The 20,208-nt window shown below is 37.7% G+C and overlaps 1 protein-coding gene across 2 annotated transcripts in view; it reads left to right on the forward strand.

Annotated features, from left to right (window-relative positions):
- The first annotated feature begins 685 nt into the window (after positions 1–685).
- LOC143024803 (uncharacterized) overlaps positions 686–20,208 on the forward strand; it is a 56,320-nt gene continuing 36,797 nt past the window's right edge. Inside the window, exons 1-2 of one of the 2 annotated variants that reach the window (XM_076184022.1) lie at positions 686–1,594; positions 10,656–10,779. In XM_076184022.1, coding sequence (XP_076040137.1) covers positions 845–1,594; positions 10,656–10,779 — 874 coding nt within the window. In that variant the 5' untranslated portion in view covers positions 686–844. The remainder of the gene's footprint in view (positions 1,595–10,655; positions 10,780–20,208) is intronic. The other variant, XM_076184023.1, reaches the window with a different exon arrangement.

Consider the following 20,208-nt stretch of genomic DNA (forward strand, 5'->3'; position numbering starts at 1 on the left):
AAAGTAACATTAAGCATAAAATTCATATGATTTAAGATATTAACGAGCATACATTTACTTTATATTGTTATAAATAATTTAACAAAATTTATTTTTTATATTTTGACTTATTCTTATGATAATTTATTATAAATCTGGGACGATAAAAACAAGCTCTATAATGTGATTTATCACAAAAACGTTCGAAATTCTCTAGCATGTAGCTAACCCTATTTCACTATTTTCATTAAATTTTTGTATTTATGGTGTCTTCTTTTAGAATATCTTCATTAAATGGCCATAACATTACGATATTAATTTAAAAAAACAATTACATATATCCAAAGGTGCATACCCGTTTTTAATATTGGTTATGTTTGCAACATTTAAGACATTTCTTCTAACCAACATATGCATAATGAAAATATGCATTATAAATGCGAAATATTATAAGGGTTCTTTTTCGTAGTATATATACTGAAATGATTTTTAACAAGAGCTAAATGATGTCACTTGCTGAATTGGTCTCAGGACTAAAATTTTCCCCCAAAAAATTAAGTCTTTAGATTTCCTCGAATGATTAAACTATAGCATATAGCTCTATGGAATATCGATATTTGTCTACATCATTTCGAACTGACATAAAAATATTTTAGATATATTTGTTGATATGTTAGCTGCATCTATCAGCTTTATTGTTGGAACAAAAATATATGCATGTACAGTTCCGTTCACAGTTTCGTCTGCGATCTAAACAGAGGGGAGTACCTTGATCTTGAACATGATTTCCTTCCCATATCATGGGGTTCTAGTTACGTACAAAACCTTATGCATTACGTGATGCATTACCACATCTCCGTGTACCATGAGTGAGACTTTGTCGAGAAAATACGTGGTTGAGGACTCTGAAAAGTTCCAGTGCCAACCCAGAACACAGTCAGCTGATCTGGCCCCAGTGCATAGTGCCAGACTAGGGTCTCTACGGCAGGGTATGGAGAGAGGTGTCCACACTGAGGTGGCCCCAGGCCCTTCAGGAACCCTTTCGTCTGAGTTAAAAGATAAGCTTTCGTTGAAAAATGGAATTGTGAACGGTATGAAGATAGGCACCACGGACGCGGAAATACATGTATCCGCACCCAAACATACACCTAGTAAAGGACAACCACCAGATAATCCGTGTTCCGAATCTAGTCACGATTCATCTGTTAATGGCAGTTTTTGCAATGGACACTCGGATATCAGTACTATTAGCTCTAATAGTATTCCAGACACGTTGTCTCTTAGTTCTGACAAGTCTTCAGATTCCTCTCAATCATTTTCAGCCTTGGGGGCAAGGCCAAGGACAAGAAATAGTTCACAAGGCTCGCATCAGTCTAAAAGTGATAGTGCAAAGTCTCTTGTTGTTAGTAAAGAATTGGAAGAACCAGAGTGCCCTCCTGTGCCGCCACCATTAAGTCCTAGTGAAGATGAGGACTTTAAGGTGGAATATGTCAACTATGAAAATGAATTGCAAATGGGTGCCATAATGCGACTTATTCAGAAGGATTTGTCAGAGCCGTATTCCATATATACCTACAGATATTTCATTCACAATTGGCCCAAGCTTTGTTTTCTGGTAAGTTTGCTCCAATAAATTAATAAAATTCTTGGAATGTTATACAGTTGGTCGTCTGAATGTAACTGTCAGACAGGCATGGTATATAATTACCAAAAGGAAGTGTAACATTAAAGCTGTCCCATAAATGGATGTGAAATATGTAATGTAATATATATAGGTAGATATATAATATAGGCTTACATGAATTACAAAGCATATGTGTTGGTAAGTGTTTAGGACAATAGATACTTATTTTTCATGTGAAAAGTGTTTTTCCAAAGTTTGTCTTGGTAAAATAAGGAGGGGGTTCTCTTTTTGTTGCAAATGAAATTGTTTTGCTATGTTTACCACCAGGTGGGTGGGGGAGGAAATTGTACCACCTGGATTTCTGTATCCATCTGAACAAATACCATAATTTGTTTTCATTATTTGCATTTCCTGCATGATTTTCTTTCTGTTTTATTTAGAGGTTTATTTTTGCCAATGAAATTATTTCTCGTAGGAAATCACTACATGTATATAGTATCTGTTAATGCAAGAATATGAAGTATTTGATATGAAGAAGAAAGAGGGGGTGACTGAGGATTACTAGAGTAAGGGGCAAGAAGGTTGTACTTGCTAGAACATCAGAAAGAATTTTCCAAGAATATAGTGGTTATAAAAAAATGTAGCATCTGTAAATAGTTTTAGTAATTTACTGCACTTTGTAGTAATCTATGGTAATCAAATGCTTATACGCAAATTTTTTTTTACTTATATAATTTTTGCTTTCTGTTTAGCTCCGCCCACTTTTCAAGCCTTACATTGTGAGCATTGAGAACATCCTCACTCTCCAAAGGTAATTGAAATATAATGCATAATAATGATGATAATAGTAGTTGTTGGCTCATGTTTCACTAAGTGGAATACCCATATCCTCGTAGCAGCAGGCAACAGTCCTTCGACCCTCCCATAGATCAATGGGAAAAAAAATTGGATTCTTGTCAATCCTCTATTATTGTGAGACTCTTTCTATCTATATCACTTGTGCAAAATAGTAGGAGGAGGGGAGCAGTTGTTGATTGTCACCTCTTATATGCAAGATATAAGAAATATAGTAAGTTGACAGATAGAGATACTGGGCCAAATCTGGAGGTGTGAGTACCAGCTCCTAAGGGCTGCTTCTCCTTATGGAGGTGAGGATGTTGACAGGTTTTGAAAATGGGCAACTCTGCTGTCTGACTTGTTGAACCATAGGTCCTTACAATTTATAAAAAAGGCTCATTACTTGAAAAATGCCTCTTTGACAGTATATGTATAGATACTTTAATCTGTACTTCAACAAGAATAGATTACTGATCTGTGGGAAATCCATTTTAACAATTTGTGTATTAAAACCTTGTTCCATGAAATGCTGATATATGAGTGTGTAAGGTCTCAGAGGACCACACCTGTTGATGTTTTTTTTATTTATTTATTTATTTTTTATATATATATATAATGCACTGGTGTAACCATGGAGGTCTGTCATCTTTGTAGTTATGGGTTTGAGTTCCCCAACCTTTCTCTGATTCCCAGCAGTGACTGCTCCAACAGCCCAGATGCTTAGGGCAAAGGTTACAGCTTTATGTGCAACCATATGCCTCCTGGCATGTAATCTTACCAGCACCACCTTTCTTTAAGGTTGCATCATTTGCTGTAATAACAGCATATGATAAGGAGAGATAAGGAAAATTTCAGTTTCCTGTATAGTGTCAGTACACTTATATCTGATGTTGTCACTAGGTCTAATTTTAGAAAGGGATTCTGTTTGAGTTTTTTAAGACTTAAAATTCATTGTGGAATGATTCACCATTTAAAAGGGGATGGGTTGTATTCATCTAATTTGTAATATAAAGGTAAATAACTACACATGGGGTGTTGTCTCTTTCTCCAACCATAATACCAAGTTTGAATTTGCTTATGATTTAGGTTGTGTGGACACGCCTTGTTAGTATTGGAGGTGTAATCCTGATAGGTAGTCAACAGATCCTTTTACAGTACAACTGTCTGTCAAATATATAAGGAAGTTGATATATATATGTAAATACTTACCCACCTATCAGTCTACACACACACACACATATATATATATATATATATATATATATATATATATATATATATATATATATCATAGGGATAGGAGGAAAGCTTTTGGGAGCTGTCAAGAGTTTTTATGTGAGTAGTAGAGCATGTGTTAGGATTGGAAATGGAGAGAGTGAGTGGTTTGAAGTAAAGGTGGGACTTCGTCAAGGATGCGTTATGTCGCCCTGGCTGTTCAACTTATACATGGATGGGGTGGTGCGAGAGGTGAATGCTAGGGTAGTGAGTCAGGGATTGGATATGGTTAAAGAAAATGGAGAAAAGTGGGAGGTGAGCCAGCTGTTGTTTGCGGACGACACTGCGCTTGTGGCAGGGTCAGAGGAGGGATTGAGGAAGCTGGTGGCAGAGTTTGGGAGAGTATGTGATAGAAGAAAGCTAAAGATAAATGTGGGTAAAAGTAAGGTGATGAGATGTACAAGGGGTGAAAGTGGCAGTAGACTGGAAGTGAACATTAAGGGAGAGCGACTGGAGGAAGTGGATAGTTTTAGATACTTGGGTGCAAGTGTAGCAGGAAAAGGTGGAGTGAAGGTGGAGGTAGAATGTAGATTGAGAGAAGCGAGTAAATGCCTTGGTGGTTTAAAGAGTGTAATGAGAAATAGACATTTGGGAATGGATGCGAAGAGGAGACTGTATGAAGGAGTGATTGTGCCAACAGCACTGTATGGGGCAGAAACGTGGAACATAAGAGAAGAAGAGAGAAGGAGTTTGAATGTGTTTGAGATGAGGTGTCTGAGAAGTATGGTGGGGGTTACTAGGCTAGATAGAGTGAGAAATGAGGAGGTGAGGAGGAGAACAGGGGTGAAAAAGGAGCTGGGAGAGAGGGTTGATGAAAGAATATTAGGATGGTTTGGACACATGGAAAGAATGAGTGAAGAAAGACTAGTAAAAGAGGTATGGAAGGCAGATGTGGAGGGAGTGAACATGAGGGGACGTCCTAGGATGAGGTGGATGGATGGGGTGAAGGTGGCTTTGGGGAAGAGGGGAATGTCTGTTGAGGAAGGAAGGGAGAGGACGGAAGACAGAGGTGAGTGGAGAATGGTTGTATATGGATGATGTTGTGACTGCATGAGGAGGAATGGGCGGGGGGTGGGGGGTGTTGTAGTATGTGTGAGTAAATTTTGACGCAGCCCGAAGGGATTTCTCCCCGTCCTCTCCTTATATGCAAAGGGGGACGGAGAGGGGGGGTCGCCGATTAAATGAAGCGGCCTTGCTGTGGATGTACTGTGTCTTGCGACACTGCTTCTGACCCAGGGCGGTGGGCAGGGTGCAGGGATGACCCGTCATCCAGGAGGTGCTCAGATGAGAGGAAGGGTGGGAGGGGTGTGGAGTGTATTTAGGGATGAAATGGGTGGGAGTGTTTTTATGCCTTTCCCTTTGTGGCTACCTCCCTTGGAAGGGGGAAAAAGCCTTGGTATATGTATGTATGTATATATATATATATATATACACACACACACACACATATATGTACATAGTGGCTCATAAGTGACTGGAAACCTGCAACTTGGAACTGCTGCTATGTGTCACTCCTGTATAGTAGTCATCATTTGTCAGTTTTCCTTGTATGAAAAATTGGAGGAAATATTGTCAAAGTTGGAGAGAGAAACCCTGGGCCCAGTCTGGAGACTGGGTGTCAGCCTCTCCAGGCTGCCTCATCATGGATGTTGATGAGTTTTGAAGACAAGCAAAAGGGAGACAATTCTCTCTGATGTTTGTCTCACAGGAACACTACCTGCAGTTACTTCTGGTTGGTCCCTATACATATTTACTATACATTTAACCACCCCTCCCATCTCGTCACCTCTGGGAAGAAAGGTTGTCCCTATTTCTCTTCTCACTGACTGCTTTTTGGGTCAGAGGTAATGCAGGAAGGCACAACTGTGTACAGGAGAGTCTAACAGCTGGACCTGGTTTACCTCCATTGCTTTATCACATGTTGACCCCCATCCTCATCTGCTCAAAATAATTTATGAACCAGATGAGAAGAACCCCTTTATCCATTCAGTCTTCCTCCAATTACTTGTGTCATTTGCAATTTCTTTTCCCTTTTTGACAGGTGTCTATCAAGTATCTAAAGCCCTATTCACCTGTCCATCCACATTATTCATGGTCTTCCTCTCACACTTATTTCATCCACTGGCTTTCAACACTATTTGTTAGTCACTTCTCATTCATTGTCTTCATTTGCTCAAATCAACTCAACACGAAATGACCCTATCGGATAACTCCCTCCCCACCCTTATTGTCTGTCTCACCTCCACCATTTTCACTCTTATCTATCATTGTAATACCTATCATATTTCTCAGACACTTCATCTCAAAAACATGGAGACTTCCTCTGTGTCTCTTATAAATTACAAGTCTACTGCATACAACACCATGGATATAATCACTCATTCATATAGCCTTATCTTTGCATTCATCCCCAATTACCTACTTCTCATAATACTTTTTATTTTGCCTAGATATTTACTTATGTTGCTCTAATTACTTCATTAATAGGTGGAGATACATTTTTTCTGTCTTTTATTGTACCTCCCCCCTTTTTTCATCCTTTTTTCTTCTAAAGATCCTGTATATTACTCCCACTTTATATGATCCCTGGAATTAGTGACTGATACCTGTTTGAAAAGGATGTTCTCCATCTTCAAATCCTATCAACTTCCTTACTTCCATTTGGAGGTGCAGACAAGGCCCAAGACTTCTTTATGTCTGCTTCCTCAGTATTTCCTCCACCTTTAAATAACAAAGAGAACTGACAACTGAGAACAGTTCCTCACTTCAACTACTTTCAGCCAGTGACATAAAAACAATCTCACATTAATATAATATAGAAATCAGTAAAATTCCTTCCCAGAGAGATTAATGTGAAGGCCTATCATTGTGTGCTGCTATGGGACTGCAGGCTTCCATTCATCAAAATTGAGGCAATAACTGCTTGATTTGTGATGTTTATTTGTTTTTTCTTATCTTCTTCAAATAGGTTCTTCTTTCCTTTTTTTTGTTTTGTTTTACTTACTTATTTGGGGGATAATCTCAGGTGTGAAATTTTAATTGTATTTCTTTCTTTGGCCTCTGAAGATATGTTTTTTATTTGCTTTTAATTTGGGGTTTGTGAGGTTGTAAGTGTTTTTTTTCTGTGGATTGGAGATTTGGGCTTGATCCAGAGACCAAGTACCAGTTGCTTGGGGGTGCACCTCCTTGTGGAGGTGGGGGTAGTGTGTCACTTTGTGGCAGTATCAGCAGAGTCTTGTTGAAAGCTGATGGTCCTCCATCCATGCTGTTTTCCTCGCTGTCAGCAGAGGAAAATATCCACCCTTCTGAATCCTCTCTCCCACGAAAGGACAGAGTCCACCTGGCCAGACTGCGGTGCGGCCACCACCCAGCACTTCTAAGCTACCAGAAGAGGCTGGATGACCGCATTGTGAACAGCTGCCCAAGATGTAACACCTCACCCCATACCATACAACACATAATGGAAGACTGCATTATACACAATCATGCACGCAAACAACACAACATACACTCTATAAAGGATTTGTGGGAAAACCCAGTTTCGGCTGTGGCATTCCTTGGGGAGACGGGACTGCTTGGACAGACAGTCTAGGGAACAACAACAACTGGCACAGAAGACCTATATATGTTCCTGAATATCCACTTAAAACACCTTGGCCCAAATGTAATAAAGACTTTGACAGATACTTTTAACCACTCGACTGTACAGCAAAATTCCAACAATCTGGAAAAGAGCTAATATAAAACTTCTATTAAAACCAAAGAAACCACCAGAAAACCCAGCATCTTACAGACCAATCTTCATACTGACCTTCATATCCAAACTGATGGAAAGACTATTAGCAGCAAGAAACTTAACAAGTCTACCCACCTCCCCAAAACCAATGTGGATTCAAGGAGTGCCACTCACCAGCCTATTTCGTACAAACATCATACAACAAGTGATGGAAAGTTTTAACAAGAAAGTACCACTGGAAAGATCATGACAACAATGACATGAACAAAGCATTTGATAAAGTTCCAAGATACTATTGAAAAAAAAATCACAACAACAACTAGAAGTGACTGACAAACTTCTTACTTGCAGGCAATGGAGAGTAACTCAAAACAACCAGATTTCTAGAACTAAAAGACTACAATAGGGCAAAGGATTGATTAATTGATGATCTATGGATGAGGACTGAGTTGTGTTTTTGAAATCCCTCTCTATTTCTTCTGTATACTTTGGGCATTTTACTTTGTTGTAGTACATGTTTATTTTTATAGTTAGTTTGCTTTTGTATTGTGTAAGTTTATAGTATTCTTTATTAGGAGGTGGTCAGAGGTGAGACTGTGAATGATTTCCCATGTTGCCTATAGATAGAGTATAGATGAGCACATTGAAATACCTAAGGAAGCTGCTTATTGGATGTATATTTGTATTTCATCACTGATGTCCAAGGTTGTTGTTGTTGTTGTTGTCGTTCCCTAGATGTCCAAGGTTTCTATCCTCGGAGGCAATATTGAGCTGATGAGGTTGAATTGTAGATGTTAGAATAAATTTTAGGAGGATAGTAGAAGGGAGGGATTGTAGATTTTATATGTGATCAACATTCTTCTTTGAGTGTGGATTAATCTTCCATCATGAAAGAGTGCTCCATGACTGGTCTGCATGGATGTCACTAAAATCATTAGAATATTCACTGCATAAAACTTAGGTAGTCATTACCCCACATGGGGCTTGGGTTTGAGATGTTGCCTTGTGGGGAGCTCACTGGAGTTTATCATATTCAGGTTGAAGAGTTGGTCCTTGTTGCCTCTTTAGTTATCTGATTGGGTGTATGTATAACCTTAAGGAATGGTACACATTCATGTATCTGCTTGGCATGTGGTTTATAGAGTCATTGGGCGGTTGGAATTGGGGTGTGTATCCTTGGGATGATGATGTGGTTGGTGGTATGTAGATGTTTTTAATGTTGGATTTATTTGCTTATGTATTTATCTATTCTTATTTATTTTTGTGTGACAGACATCCCCCTCTTGCTCAGCACCCCTTTCACCCCTGTCCATCCATCTCATCCTCGGTCACCCACTCATGTTCGCTCCATCCACCTCTGCCATCCACACTTCTTTTATTAATCTTTCTTCACTCATTTTTTCCATGTCCAAATCATCCCAATAATCTTTCAACAACCCTTTCTCCCATCTCTTTTTCCACCTCCTCCCTCCTCCTCACCTCCTTGTTTCTCACTGTATCCAGCCTTGTAACCTCTACCATTCTGTTGAGGAAGGAAGGGAGTAAGCAGAGGTAGGGGTGAGTGGAGAATGGCTGTGTATAGATAATACTGTGATGCCAGGAAGAGAGTGGGTGGGGGATAGGGGGTGTTGGGGAGTGGTTATGTGTGAATAATATTTTGATGCAGCCCAAAGGGATTTCTTAAAATCTTCAATGTTTCTGCATGAGGGGACAGAGAGGGGGTCACTGATTAAGTGAACTGGCCTTGCTGTGGATGTGCCATGCCATGTCTTGCTGCATTTCTTCTGACCCAGGGCGATGGGTAAGAGGCAGGGATGACCTGTCATCCAGGAGGAGCCAAGGTAAAAGGGAGGGGTTGTGAAACTGAGTGGAATGGGTGGGAGTGGAATTATGCCTTTGACATTGGCTGCCTCCTTTGTAAGGGAGAAAAAGCCCTTGGCATATGTATGTCTGTATTTTTGTTTGATGATTATTTTTACTGTTATTTCTGTGAGTGATTGGTTAGTTTTTTTGTTATGTTGGGGAATGGTATGTATTTATGTACTAGTATAAGCATCATAAATCCACCTTCGTGTTAAGTTTTGTCTTGCAAATGTTGTGTACTCTGGGAAGACTATTGTGGTCTGTAGTGAGGATTTGGTTTCTTGTATTAGTGCTGTGTGTCTGGAGTGTTTTATAGGCATACCAGTAGCTATATACAGTTTTGCATGCTTGTTTGTGATTTCATCAATATTCATTTGTATCAGGTTTAGATTGTGTTTGTCTTGTGTTGGGGTGGTTTTAGCTGAGAGTTTAGGTGTGTAGGCAGATGCAGTTTGTTGTATTTTTAAGTGGGTTGCATTCCATTTAGACTCAAGTGGAAGTTGTTACAGTAGAAAGTGTGTTCATTTAGGACATAAGTTACTACCTGGGTTTGTTTTGATGTTGCTGGTTCACAGGAGAAAAAGAGGGAGCCACTTTCTTTATCAGAATAAAAGTTTAAAAGGGTATAAGCAAGATGCTGTAATGATTATAATTGATTTTATATTATTTGTTTTTGTTTTGTTATCATTTGTCTGTGATTTTCATTTATTATTAGTTATATGTCAATTTATTATTATTTACTATTTACCTGTTTGTTTATTATCTAACTATACCTATGCATTTATTTATGTATTTTATTTGTTATTTACATTATTATAGTTTTTATTTATTATTTTATTATTATTATGATTTTTTTTCGCATCCGACCTAGATATGGACCAAAAGGTCTCCTGTCGGCATGCTCCGCCTTTGTAATCCTTTGTAAGTGAGAAGGAAGTTGGATTGTTTTGAAAGAGCAAATGAATATTTAGTCTGTTCCAGAGACCAGATACTAGTCTCTTGGGGTTGCTTCTCTGGGTGGAGCTGGGGATAGGTGAGTTATTTTGGGCAATGGGCTAGTGGCTGGATCCTTATGGGAGTGATTGGGAATGGGGCATTCTGTCTTTGGGGGTCCCCTGCCATGGTGTATTATTACTTTTAAGGGATTTTAGAAATTTATTTGTTGCTGCATATTTGTACACTTGTTCAGTAGGGCAGGTATTACTTGTATTCAGCATTATTGATATCCTATGTTTGGTTATTTTATTGGCTACCACCCTTATAAGGGGGGAAGAAGCCCTTGGTATACAATATATAGATATATAAATATCGCTATTGGTTTCATTCCTGTTTGTGTTTCAGGCAATGTGTGGAGAAGAGGTAGTTGGAGCTATTGTGTGCAAGCTGGATGTGCACAAAAAAGTAACAGTCAGAGGATACATTGCAATGTTAGCAGTTGATCAGCGCTATAGGAAGAGAAAGATTGGTAAGGATGATAATTTTAGTTTTTGCAAAAAATTATTGACAGCAGTAGTGTTTTCATATTTTGGTAACTTCATGATACTAATTGGTGTTTAACTCGTCAATACTAATTATTGCCATGAGTTTCACTGAGTGGAAGCCTATGGCCCAACAATGGCTGGCACTGGTCCTTGAGCCCTCCTATAGATCTGTCAGGGAAGAAATTGTGGACTGTTGTGTGTGTTGTATTATTGTGGGACAATTTCTGTCACCAGCTTATAGTAGTAGGAGGAGGGGGGGGCATTCACTGTGTTGTCAGCTCTCCTCATGGGAAAAGTTGGAAGAAATACATATAGAAGTCTTGGGTCCGGTCTAGAAACTAAATATCTGTCCCTTAGGGTTGCATCTCCAGATGGAGGTGTGGGTGAGGATGGGTGACAGGAAGGTGACCCTCTGATGTCCATCTTACAGGACCACTTCCAGTAGGTACTCATCATTGGTCCTTCTAAACTTTATACATTACCAAAAGGCTCATATAAAACTAGTGTTCAAGTGACCTAGTCAAGGCATACACCCACCCTTCATCCATCCCACACCTATTCAAAACCCATCAGTTGTTCCTTGTATCTTAACTCTATGAATAAAGGATCTTTCCTTTACCCTACCTACTGCTCATGTCAAAGGCAATGCAGCAAGACACAGCACCCTCACAGTAGGGCCTGACAGTTGAAGCTGGTTTACTACCATGGCTTCATTATGTGACTACCCTCTCCCCTCATATACATGAGAATTTACATAGAAGACAAGAAAAAAAAATCCCTTTGAGTTGTATTGACTTAACATCCATTCACAACCACTCTCCACTCACACCAATCTCTTGTCTTCACTTCTCTGCTTGACACATTCCTCTTGCACCCAGTGTACCTTTTACCCCATCCATTCATCTCATTCTCAATCTTTCCCTCCCTTAAATTTATTCCATCTACCACAACTGTCCACACTCTTTTTGCTAGGCTGTCTTCATTTGTTTTATTAAAATACCCAGACCATCCTTGTATTCTTTGATTGACCCTCTCTACTAGCTCTCTTTCCACTCCTGTTCCCTGCCTTGTCTCATTTCTCACCCTATCCATCCTTGTAACCCCCACCATACCTCTGAAACACTTCTTTTCAAAATGTTTAGACTCTTCCAAGTAAAAAATAACAAGAAAAATGCTTTCTGTTTCATCAAGAGTATGCTGAATTGAGACTTTATTATGTTGTGCATATGTGTCATTGATTTGTTTAGGTTATGTGAATGAACTTGGGGATGTTCCTTTGTTACCAGTGAGGAGGAGGAGGAATAAAACAGGTGTCAGCACTTCTGTGAAAAAAGTGGTGGTAAAACAGTATATGTTGTGTAGATAGATGGGGGTGGGGGAGTTCTGTTACTTGATCCAGAGGATAAGTGTTAGTTCCTTGGAGCCACACCTCAGGGTAGAGGTGAGGAGTAGGTTAGCCTTGGAACTGAGCATTGGAATCTCTCAGTGTTCTGCTCCAGTGCTCTTGCAGGACCACCATGAGCAGCTATTCACCCTTTGTCCTGAGCACATATTGTAATGGTGAAAGTGGAAAAATAAAAAGGTTGAATTGTTGTACTGGATTTGGAGGATGAAGACTCAGTTTGAGGAGAGGATGTTGATAGGGTTATCAGCATTAGATGTCAGTCTTTTGTAATTAAAGCACACCACATTTGAGATGCATGTTCTTGGTAGGGTGTACAAGATAACTTTGTAAGTTCATCGTCTCAGAAAAGGTAAGGAATTTCTGGACAGAGTTCAGGATACTGAGTTTTGGTATTTATTTATGGGTTTATTTATTCATTTATATATTAATTGATTTATTTATACATGCATATTTTATTTCTATTTATTTATTATTTTATTTTTCACCATAAATAGAGGAGGCATGAGTTAACCAGGCCACTTTTCTTTCAACTGGTACACCATTGCCCATAAAGTAAGGTGACTAGGCATGGGAGAAGTAAATCCTCCTTACCCCTTTCACTCCCATCATTCATCCCTTTCACTCCTTTTTATTTAGACAAGAAATATTGCCAATTCATCTTTGGAATATGTTGCCTGTGAATATATATTCTTCTCTAACTCTAACATCCATGCACATTTTTGTTTGTTAGACATGCTGACTTTGTGTTCTTGTGGCATCATTACCTCATCCACCCACCTTTTTCTTGGTCTTACCCTTATTCTCATATCTGATGCCACCTTTTCTTACATGCTTTAGGGATAGCAACTCTCATCTATTCTCATAACAACCAAATCACCTCATGTTGACTTGCTCCATGTTTGCTTTCAATCTGATCTGTGCCTCAGTCTATTCATGAATCTGATCTTTTCTTTTGTCATATTTTGTAATTGGGCATAGATCACATCATTTTCATGATCTCCTTGTGATGTTTTTCTCTTACATACTTCACTCAGGCCTCATTATCACACAACAGTTGGTACTAAAGAAAGACAGTTACAGAAGAGACCTGAAAAAGAACAGTTTCCCACACAGGGTGATTGATGTCTGGAACAAATTGAACAGTGAAACAGTTAATGCCAGAAATATACACAAATTCAAAAGCAAACTAGATGTAGAGAGATACAAAAACAGGTCAACACGAGCATAACTCCAGTCCTGTAAAATACAACTAGGTAAATACAACTATTGGTTCATTACATTATTATTATAATTTTTTTGTTTTTACTTTTTTATTGTTATTATTTTTTATTTATTTTTTATCTATTTATTTATTTATTTATTTTTATTTTGTGGAGGAGGAGTGTGTGTGGGTGGGTGGGTGGGTGGGGGTTGCCCTACAATGAAATAGTGGGGATAAGCCAGCTCCACCTGTTGGGACCTGTTGTAGAAATGTTGTGTTTCTCTGGATCCAAGCAGTACAATGGGAAATAAGGATGACCCTGCATGAGGTGCTGAGATAGTAGGGATTTTTAATATGTACACAGTGGATGTGTACTTTGATTTAGCCACATCCCTCCTCTAAGGAGAGGGGGGCTTTTGGTAAATATGTACCATATATAATTTGTATAGTACGAGTTTTTTATTATTAATTTGTCACTCAAAAATAGGGGGTTGCACAATACACATGTAATATTTTTTAACTTGTTAGAATTCGTGCATTTTTGGTGACCATGAATTATCTGGTAGGCCTACAGCCTCAAGGTATCTCTGGCTAATCTTAACAGTATCATTAAGCTCCTTTAACTTACCTTCCATAGCATACATACTCATACTTCTTTTCTGTTGCCACATGAATATCGGGATTTCATTCACTACCATGTATACAACTTATAATCTATAAAAACCTAATATAAATAAAGACAACAATGTTTTTTTTTATTTTTTCTCCAACCTGCATGCAATTTTGTTCTCACATTTTTATACTGTGTTTGAAGGCTTATGAAATGCACTTCAATTTGGGCAGGCATTGTTTTGGTACATGCATGGTTAATCATTGTCACTTAATTTCTTCTTGACTGGTGTTGTTTTATATGGAATACTGGTAAGTACAACTTGTTTTACATTATTACTTGGGTGGGGTAGGAAAAAAATTGTTTTTGTGATGTAAAAGAGATCACCGCTTTGTTTACATGTGCGAAAATGCTTGTGATTTGATTAAAGGGCCACTGCTGCCACACACTAATAGCCACCACCCCAAAGTTGAACTTCGGCCTTAAAAGATGCAGGCTGATTTTCTGAGACATTTTTTCTTAGAGAAAAAAATTGTCTTGTAAACTGTCAAATATGGTACTTTGTTTTTATACTGCATTTCTGTGTAGGACATACAGGCAGTGAAAGATACAGATATGTTATTGTAGATAATATTTGGAAAACAGTAAAATAGAATATTGGTAAAGAATTATAGATAAGGCATAGTACTGCTAATCCTGACAGAAGGGTTGTCATTGGAAAGGCAATGGAAATACTTGTAAGCAAAGATGCAAGCAAATTTATAGTCATTTTGGGGTGTCTTTGTACAAAATAGAAAGGAGAATATTTATTTGCTCTAAAATATGTCTAGAATGATGCTCAGCATAGCAATATTTGACTGGTAGACCTACTAGTTATGTTCAAAATCTGAAGTTGCATTATACACAAGGTACAGTATATGAAAAAATCAGCTTTTTTAAAAAAAAAATCAGGGGTTTCACTATACATGAAGTTGGCTTATACATGAACGTATATGGTAATGTATGATGTCATTTTCTGCAGCTTTTGGGTCTTATTTTTTATTTATGTATCTTTGTTATTTTCCGCTATTCAGGTGTCATGAATTTGAAGCTTGTTTTGGAGAAATGTTGACAATGTTGTATTATCATTTATCCATTAAGGAGAGAGACAGACAGAAAGAGAGAGAGAGAGAATACTGTTTCAGACTACATTATTATTTCTTCCATTCACATTCTTCCTTCATTGAATCCTGTCTCTCCATTGCTCCATAGATGTTCCTTGTGGATCCAAGGTCCCCTTTACCCCATCTATCCACCTCCCCCTTGTTGTTCCTCTTAAGGTCCCTCAATCTTCTGCTTTCCATACTCCATTTGCTAGTGTTTTGCCATTCATTCTTTCCATGTGGCCAAATCACCTTAGTACTTTTTATCTATTCTGCCTGCTTGCTCTCTTTCTGTCCCTATTCTCATCAACACCTCCACATTTCTCATTATCCATTCTGGTAATACCAACCATATTTCTCAAATGCTGTTTCTCAGATACATTCAACAACAGCCACTGGATTTTTTAATTTATCAAGATAGAGATGAACTGACTAAATCTGTCAGTGAAGAAGAGGTAGATCTAGAAGAACCATCTGAACGGTGAGGCCATAGAATAGAAAAAAAAAAAAACATTTGTGGAAAGTATATAGAATTGAAAGGAATGATAGTAGGCAAAGAGCTGTTATTGAAAGCAGTTGTAAGCAGTGTTTTGAGCAGAGGCTACATATGTTTGCAAGAGAAGAGAAATCTACTACCATTAGATGAGGGATAGACATGGAGATAGAATTTAGAGTCTAGTCAATCAATTGATCCATTGCCCCAGGTCTCTCTTGCAGGACATCTATGGCACTCAGGTAACTGAGAACTGCTACTGGGCAGGCCCATAGATATCTTAGAGAAGAAATATTGTGTTATTGTCTAAGGGTTGTTAATGTCGGGCAGTGTAGGATAATATGCTTAGTGTCTTCTGTTGGTGGTTGCATCTAGGGTAGTTTGATTCTGTGGCCAGACTTAGAGCTGGATGGTATCCTGAACACAAGCATGCTAGTGTGGTTTTAGTTGTTGTAAGTAACTGAAGCTATGTTAAAGAAAGCAAGATTTTGGCATGTAAGGTTGAAATTAATTTCCCCCATGACCTTGAATATATTTGGTATAATTACTTGAGGTTGGAAAAGCGAGGTGTTGTATGTGAAGTCCCTCCTGATATGGATGGATTTTTAAGTTAAAAAAGCGTTGGTGCTTCCCATTTGAAACAACTATACTTGAATAGTACAAAAAGTCTTGTCCCCTATATTCATTTTCCTCTTACATATAGAGTGCCTTCTTAATTATAATTTGTTTCGAGTCATCTAATGCTCTGAACAAAAGCCACCTCTGCTGGTAGTGCATCTTACCAATCACTTGCTTTGTTTGGGTAAATGACCCTTTTTACATTATTTTTTTCAGTTATTTTCCTAAGTTTAGTTTCATGGCCTCTTGTTGTCTTTGTCTTGGAGACTTGTATCCTAAGTTTGTACAAGGCAGTCACATCTCCTTTTTCTCCTTGTTCTTGCAAGGATCTTAATCTAAGTTTCCAGCTTTAATTTGAAAAGATAAACCATGCACTTCAGGAACCAGTGAGTAATGATCCTTTGGATCATCGCAAGATTTCATGATATTATTTTTTTTTTATATGGTCTCAAAGCTATCATGTAATCAAGGCTTAGTGTAAGATTTTGTGATATGAGTAATTTAACATATTCCCATTGGGGTTTGTAGATGTTTTCCATTTGTCCACAATGCATCTGCTTCTTTTGACTAAGATATTTGTGTGGTCATTAGACGAGTCACTGGTCAACAAAATTGATTAAAAATTTATTAAAATATCTGTCCCACAACCAAAAGGAGGTGGAATTGATAGATTTTTTTCTGCTGATTTTAAATATGTTTTCAGAATTTTTCTATCGGGCATAGTTTTTTCTGTGGTAACATATTAAATTTTAAACAATTATAACTAATATATGAGTCTGATATTTCAATGAAACTTAACTTTAGAATATAGAGATGTATGATTTTCAAGTGTATTTTGCTTCTGGGAGATCCCTTTTTAGTGTCCAACAGTAATTAGCCAACATTGAAGAGCTCCACTTCTATTGATACTAGGTTTCCATACTCAGAATGCCCTGGTGAAATTTCTCATCATGCTTGTAACTGATGGTGCCAATGTTTGCAGGGAAAAAGTCCAAGTGATAGTCTAGGAAGTGGATTTTTAGGTTCAATGCATTCCAAGGCCTCTTAGGATGTCAGTAGCTCTTTTGCAATTTCAGAGTGGTTATTTGCTCTGTGATATCCCAAAACTCTGCACAAACTCTCTTTAATGATAGCCATGCAGCTTTTGCAAAATCATTTAGCTCTTCATCAAAATTCTGGTCTCACATCAGCTTCCTAATCTGTGGTCTAACAAAAATACCTTCTTTGAATTTTGCATCACTTACTTTAGGAAACTTATTTTTCAAATATGTGAATCCCTTGCCAGTTCAATCCATACCTTTAACAAAATTTTTCATCAACCCTAGCTTAATATGCAAAGGAGGCAGATAGATTTTCTCTGAATCAATAAGAGGAAGATTAACAACATTCTTCTCTACTGTGGTTAGAGATAGTTTCGGCAACACGTTCTTTTCATAATGATTTTCCTTATCCCAACTGTCCCACTCATAGAGAAAGAACAAAACTTTGTGTAACCCAGCTGCATTCAAAGTAAAAGTGCCACAACCTTTAGGTCACCACAGATATTCCATTTATGTTCTTCCTGGTAAATTTTTTGCAATAGAAGCTTCATACTTTCACATGTTTCCTTCATGTTAGCTGCATGGTCCAGAGGAACAGAAGGAAATTTATTTCCATTGTGGAGCAAAACAGCTTTCAGGCTCACTTTCACAGTCAATAAACAAGTGCCTCTCATTCCTGTCATATTTATGGTTAAGTTCCTCTATAACATAATATACATCATTGCAAAATACCACACCATCCTCAAGTGAGAAAAACTGTTCAAAATGACAATGTTACTTACAATAAAAACTATAGATTCTTTCTGGAGAAGATTCCAGCCCTTTAACCTGGAAGCTAGAAGTCCAGATTGCTTTTTTGACAAGTTTAAATCTTGCACAAGACCATTCAGATTTCCCTGACTCAATAGATGTGGTTCATTTCAAGAACAGATTGGCTGAAAATGCATAACAATCTCACACAGTGTTGCCAACCACTTGATTGAAATTTATCCCACATAACACATGTAAAGTAACATACCATGGAACACAAAAACTGTGGGTGATGGAAAAAATTGAACATTATTTTTGGATTCTGCATGTAAAAACATATAGAATACAGATATTGTTTTCCTTGGGACAATTTCTGTGTTGACCAGTGTTATTTATTGTAATCCCTAGGTCCTTTTTCCTATGTAACTTTTGCAGGTTATCTTTTTCTATATATCTGTATATCAATAGGAATCTTCCTCCTTATAAAGGAGGTAATCAGCCAAGGCACCCACCTATGGCCATCTCTTTCCTATCAATCACCCATTTGTTTTCCTTTTACCTTGGCTCCTTGTTGATGAAGGGCCATCCCCTTCACCCCATCTATACAAGGGATCCTGCTCTATGTTCGTCCTACAAGAAGTCAAGGCTTAAGTGGATCTGGGGAGGAGAACTCCAGCAAGAACCCTAAAAATTGGGTCATTCTTTTCTTAAAGTGTAGACTGTTCTTGCTTTCTTTTATATTTGCCCCTTTTATATCACACTGCATGAAAGAAGTTCTGTCTTTCATTTTTTCTATTCCAGTCAGAAAACATGTCGTGATCTTGTTGGAAGACTGTACATAAATCATTGTGAAACATCATATTCTTATATGTTAAAGATATATATATATATATATATATATATATATATATATATATATATATATATATATATATATATATATATATATATGTATGTATCCCATATGGTAGTACATAATTTATGTACATGATGAATGTAACAGGTGCTAGTACATATCCTTGTGGTACTCCATGTATTCCCTATTTTCAGTGAGAGTACTACCCTCTTTATATAATTATCATCATTCTTCCAACAAGGAAATCCTTCATCTAGTCCAGCATCTTTACTTTCCCCCAGTTCTTACATTTTTCATACCAACATTCTGTGTGGCACCTTATCTCTTTTTCTTAGATAGACACAGTACATCAAATTCCTTTTCTCTTGAATGTCTGTGAATGTCATAGACACTCAGTGGATTTAATATGCATGATCTCAGAGGTTGAAAACTGGAGAGTTTGTCTGTCTGTTTATTTTTATTTATTTATTTATACATCTTCCTCAGATTATCCTCTCTTAAATTTTTTTTCAACCATACTAGTGAGAGAAACAACTCTGTGGTTGAAGCTTTTTTCTTACAAGTCTAATAGAAAAGTCAGAGGAATATTGTTATTATTCCATGGTCCATTAATTGCAGGATGTGGTAATGGAAGGTAAAAGTAACATCTACACATTAGGATGGCTGAATTGCAGTGTTTCTTGGTAAGGGCCAGGAGCATTATCCTAAACTAAAAGAACCTTGAAATTATGGTTCTTCTTCAGGTATTCTTTAAGCTCATGCACAAAATGACTGCAAGTTGTTGTGGAGGAACATCCTTGTTACCTAAGCTCACTTGTTCAGATGTAAAAGGCAAATGGTGCTTATTTGTGCCTTTACTGTGCTTGGGTCTTAAGAGTCTTACATCAACATGGTTTAATTTGTGTTAAAATATGCCCCCCCCCCTAAAAAAAAAAAGATACCTTAATCCTGGATGTTACACTCTATAGCTGTACAAACCCTTATTGCCCAGAACCTATTATCAGAGCCAGATTTTATCTTTATAAAACTTCTTATGGGCATAATATTGTAATGAATTTAAAGAACCACAGCTTGAACTATGCATATACATTGCTATGAGGTGACCCAGCTTCACCTTGCAGGTTCATATTCTAGAGGTTGAGATTTTGCTTAAATTTGGCAAGCCAATTTTGATTCCTTGGCACTGGCAACCCCAGCACTCCACCTTTGTTGAAGGCTATGTGTTCACCCAAACTCTGTGTGCTTTCTTTTATGTACCTGTGCTATCAGCAACAGTTGTTTCATTCACATGTCAACTA

Source organism: Oratosquilla oratoria, chromosome 4 (assembly GCF_046742065.1).
Source record: "Oratosquilla oratoria isolate Oo_2021 chromosome 4, ASM4674206v1, whole genome shotgun sequence".
In the NCBI taxonomy this organism is placed as follows: Eukaryota; Metazoa; Arthropoda; class Malacostraca; order Stomatopoda; family Squillidae; genus Oratosquilla; species Oratosquilla oratoria.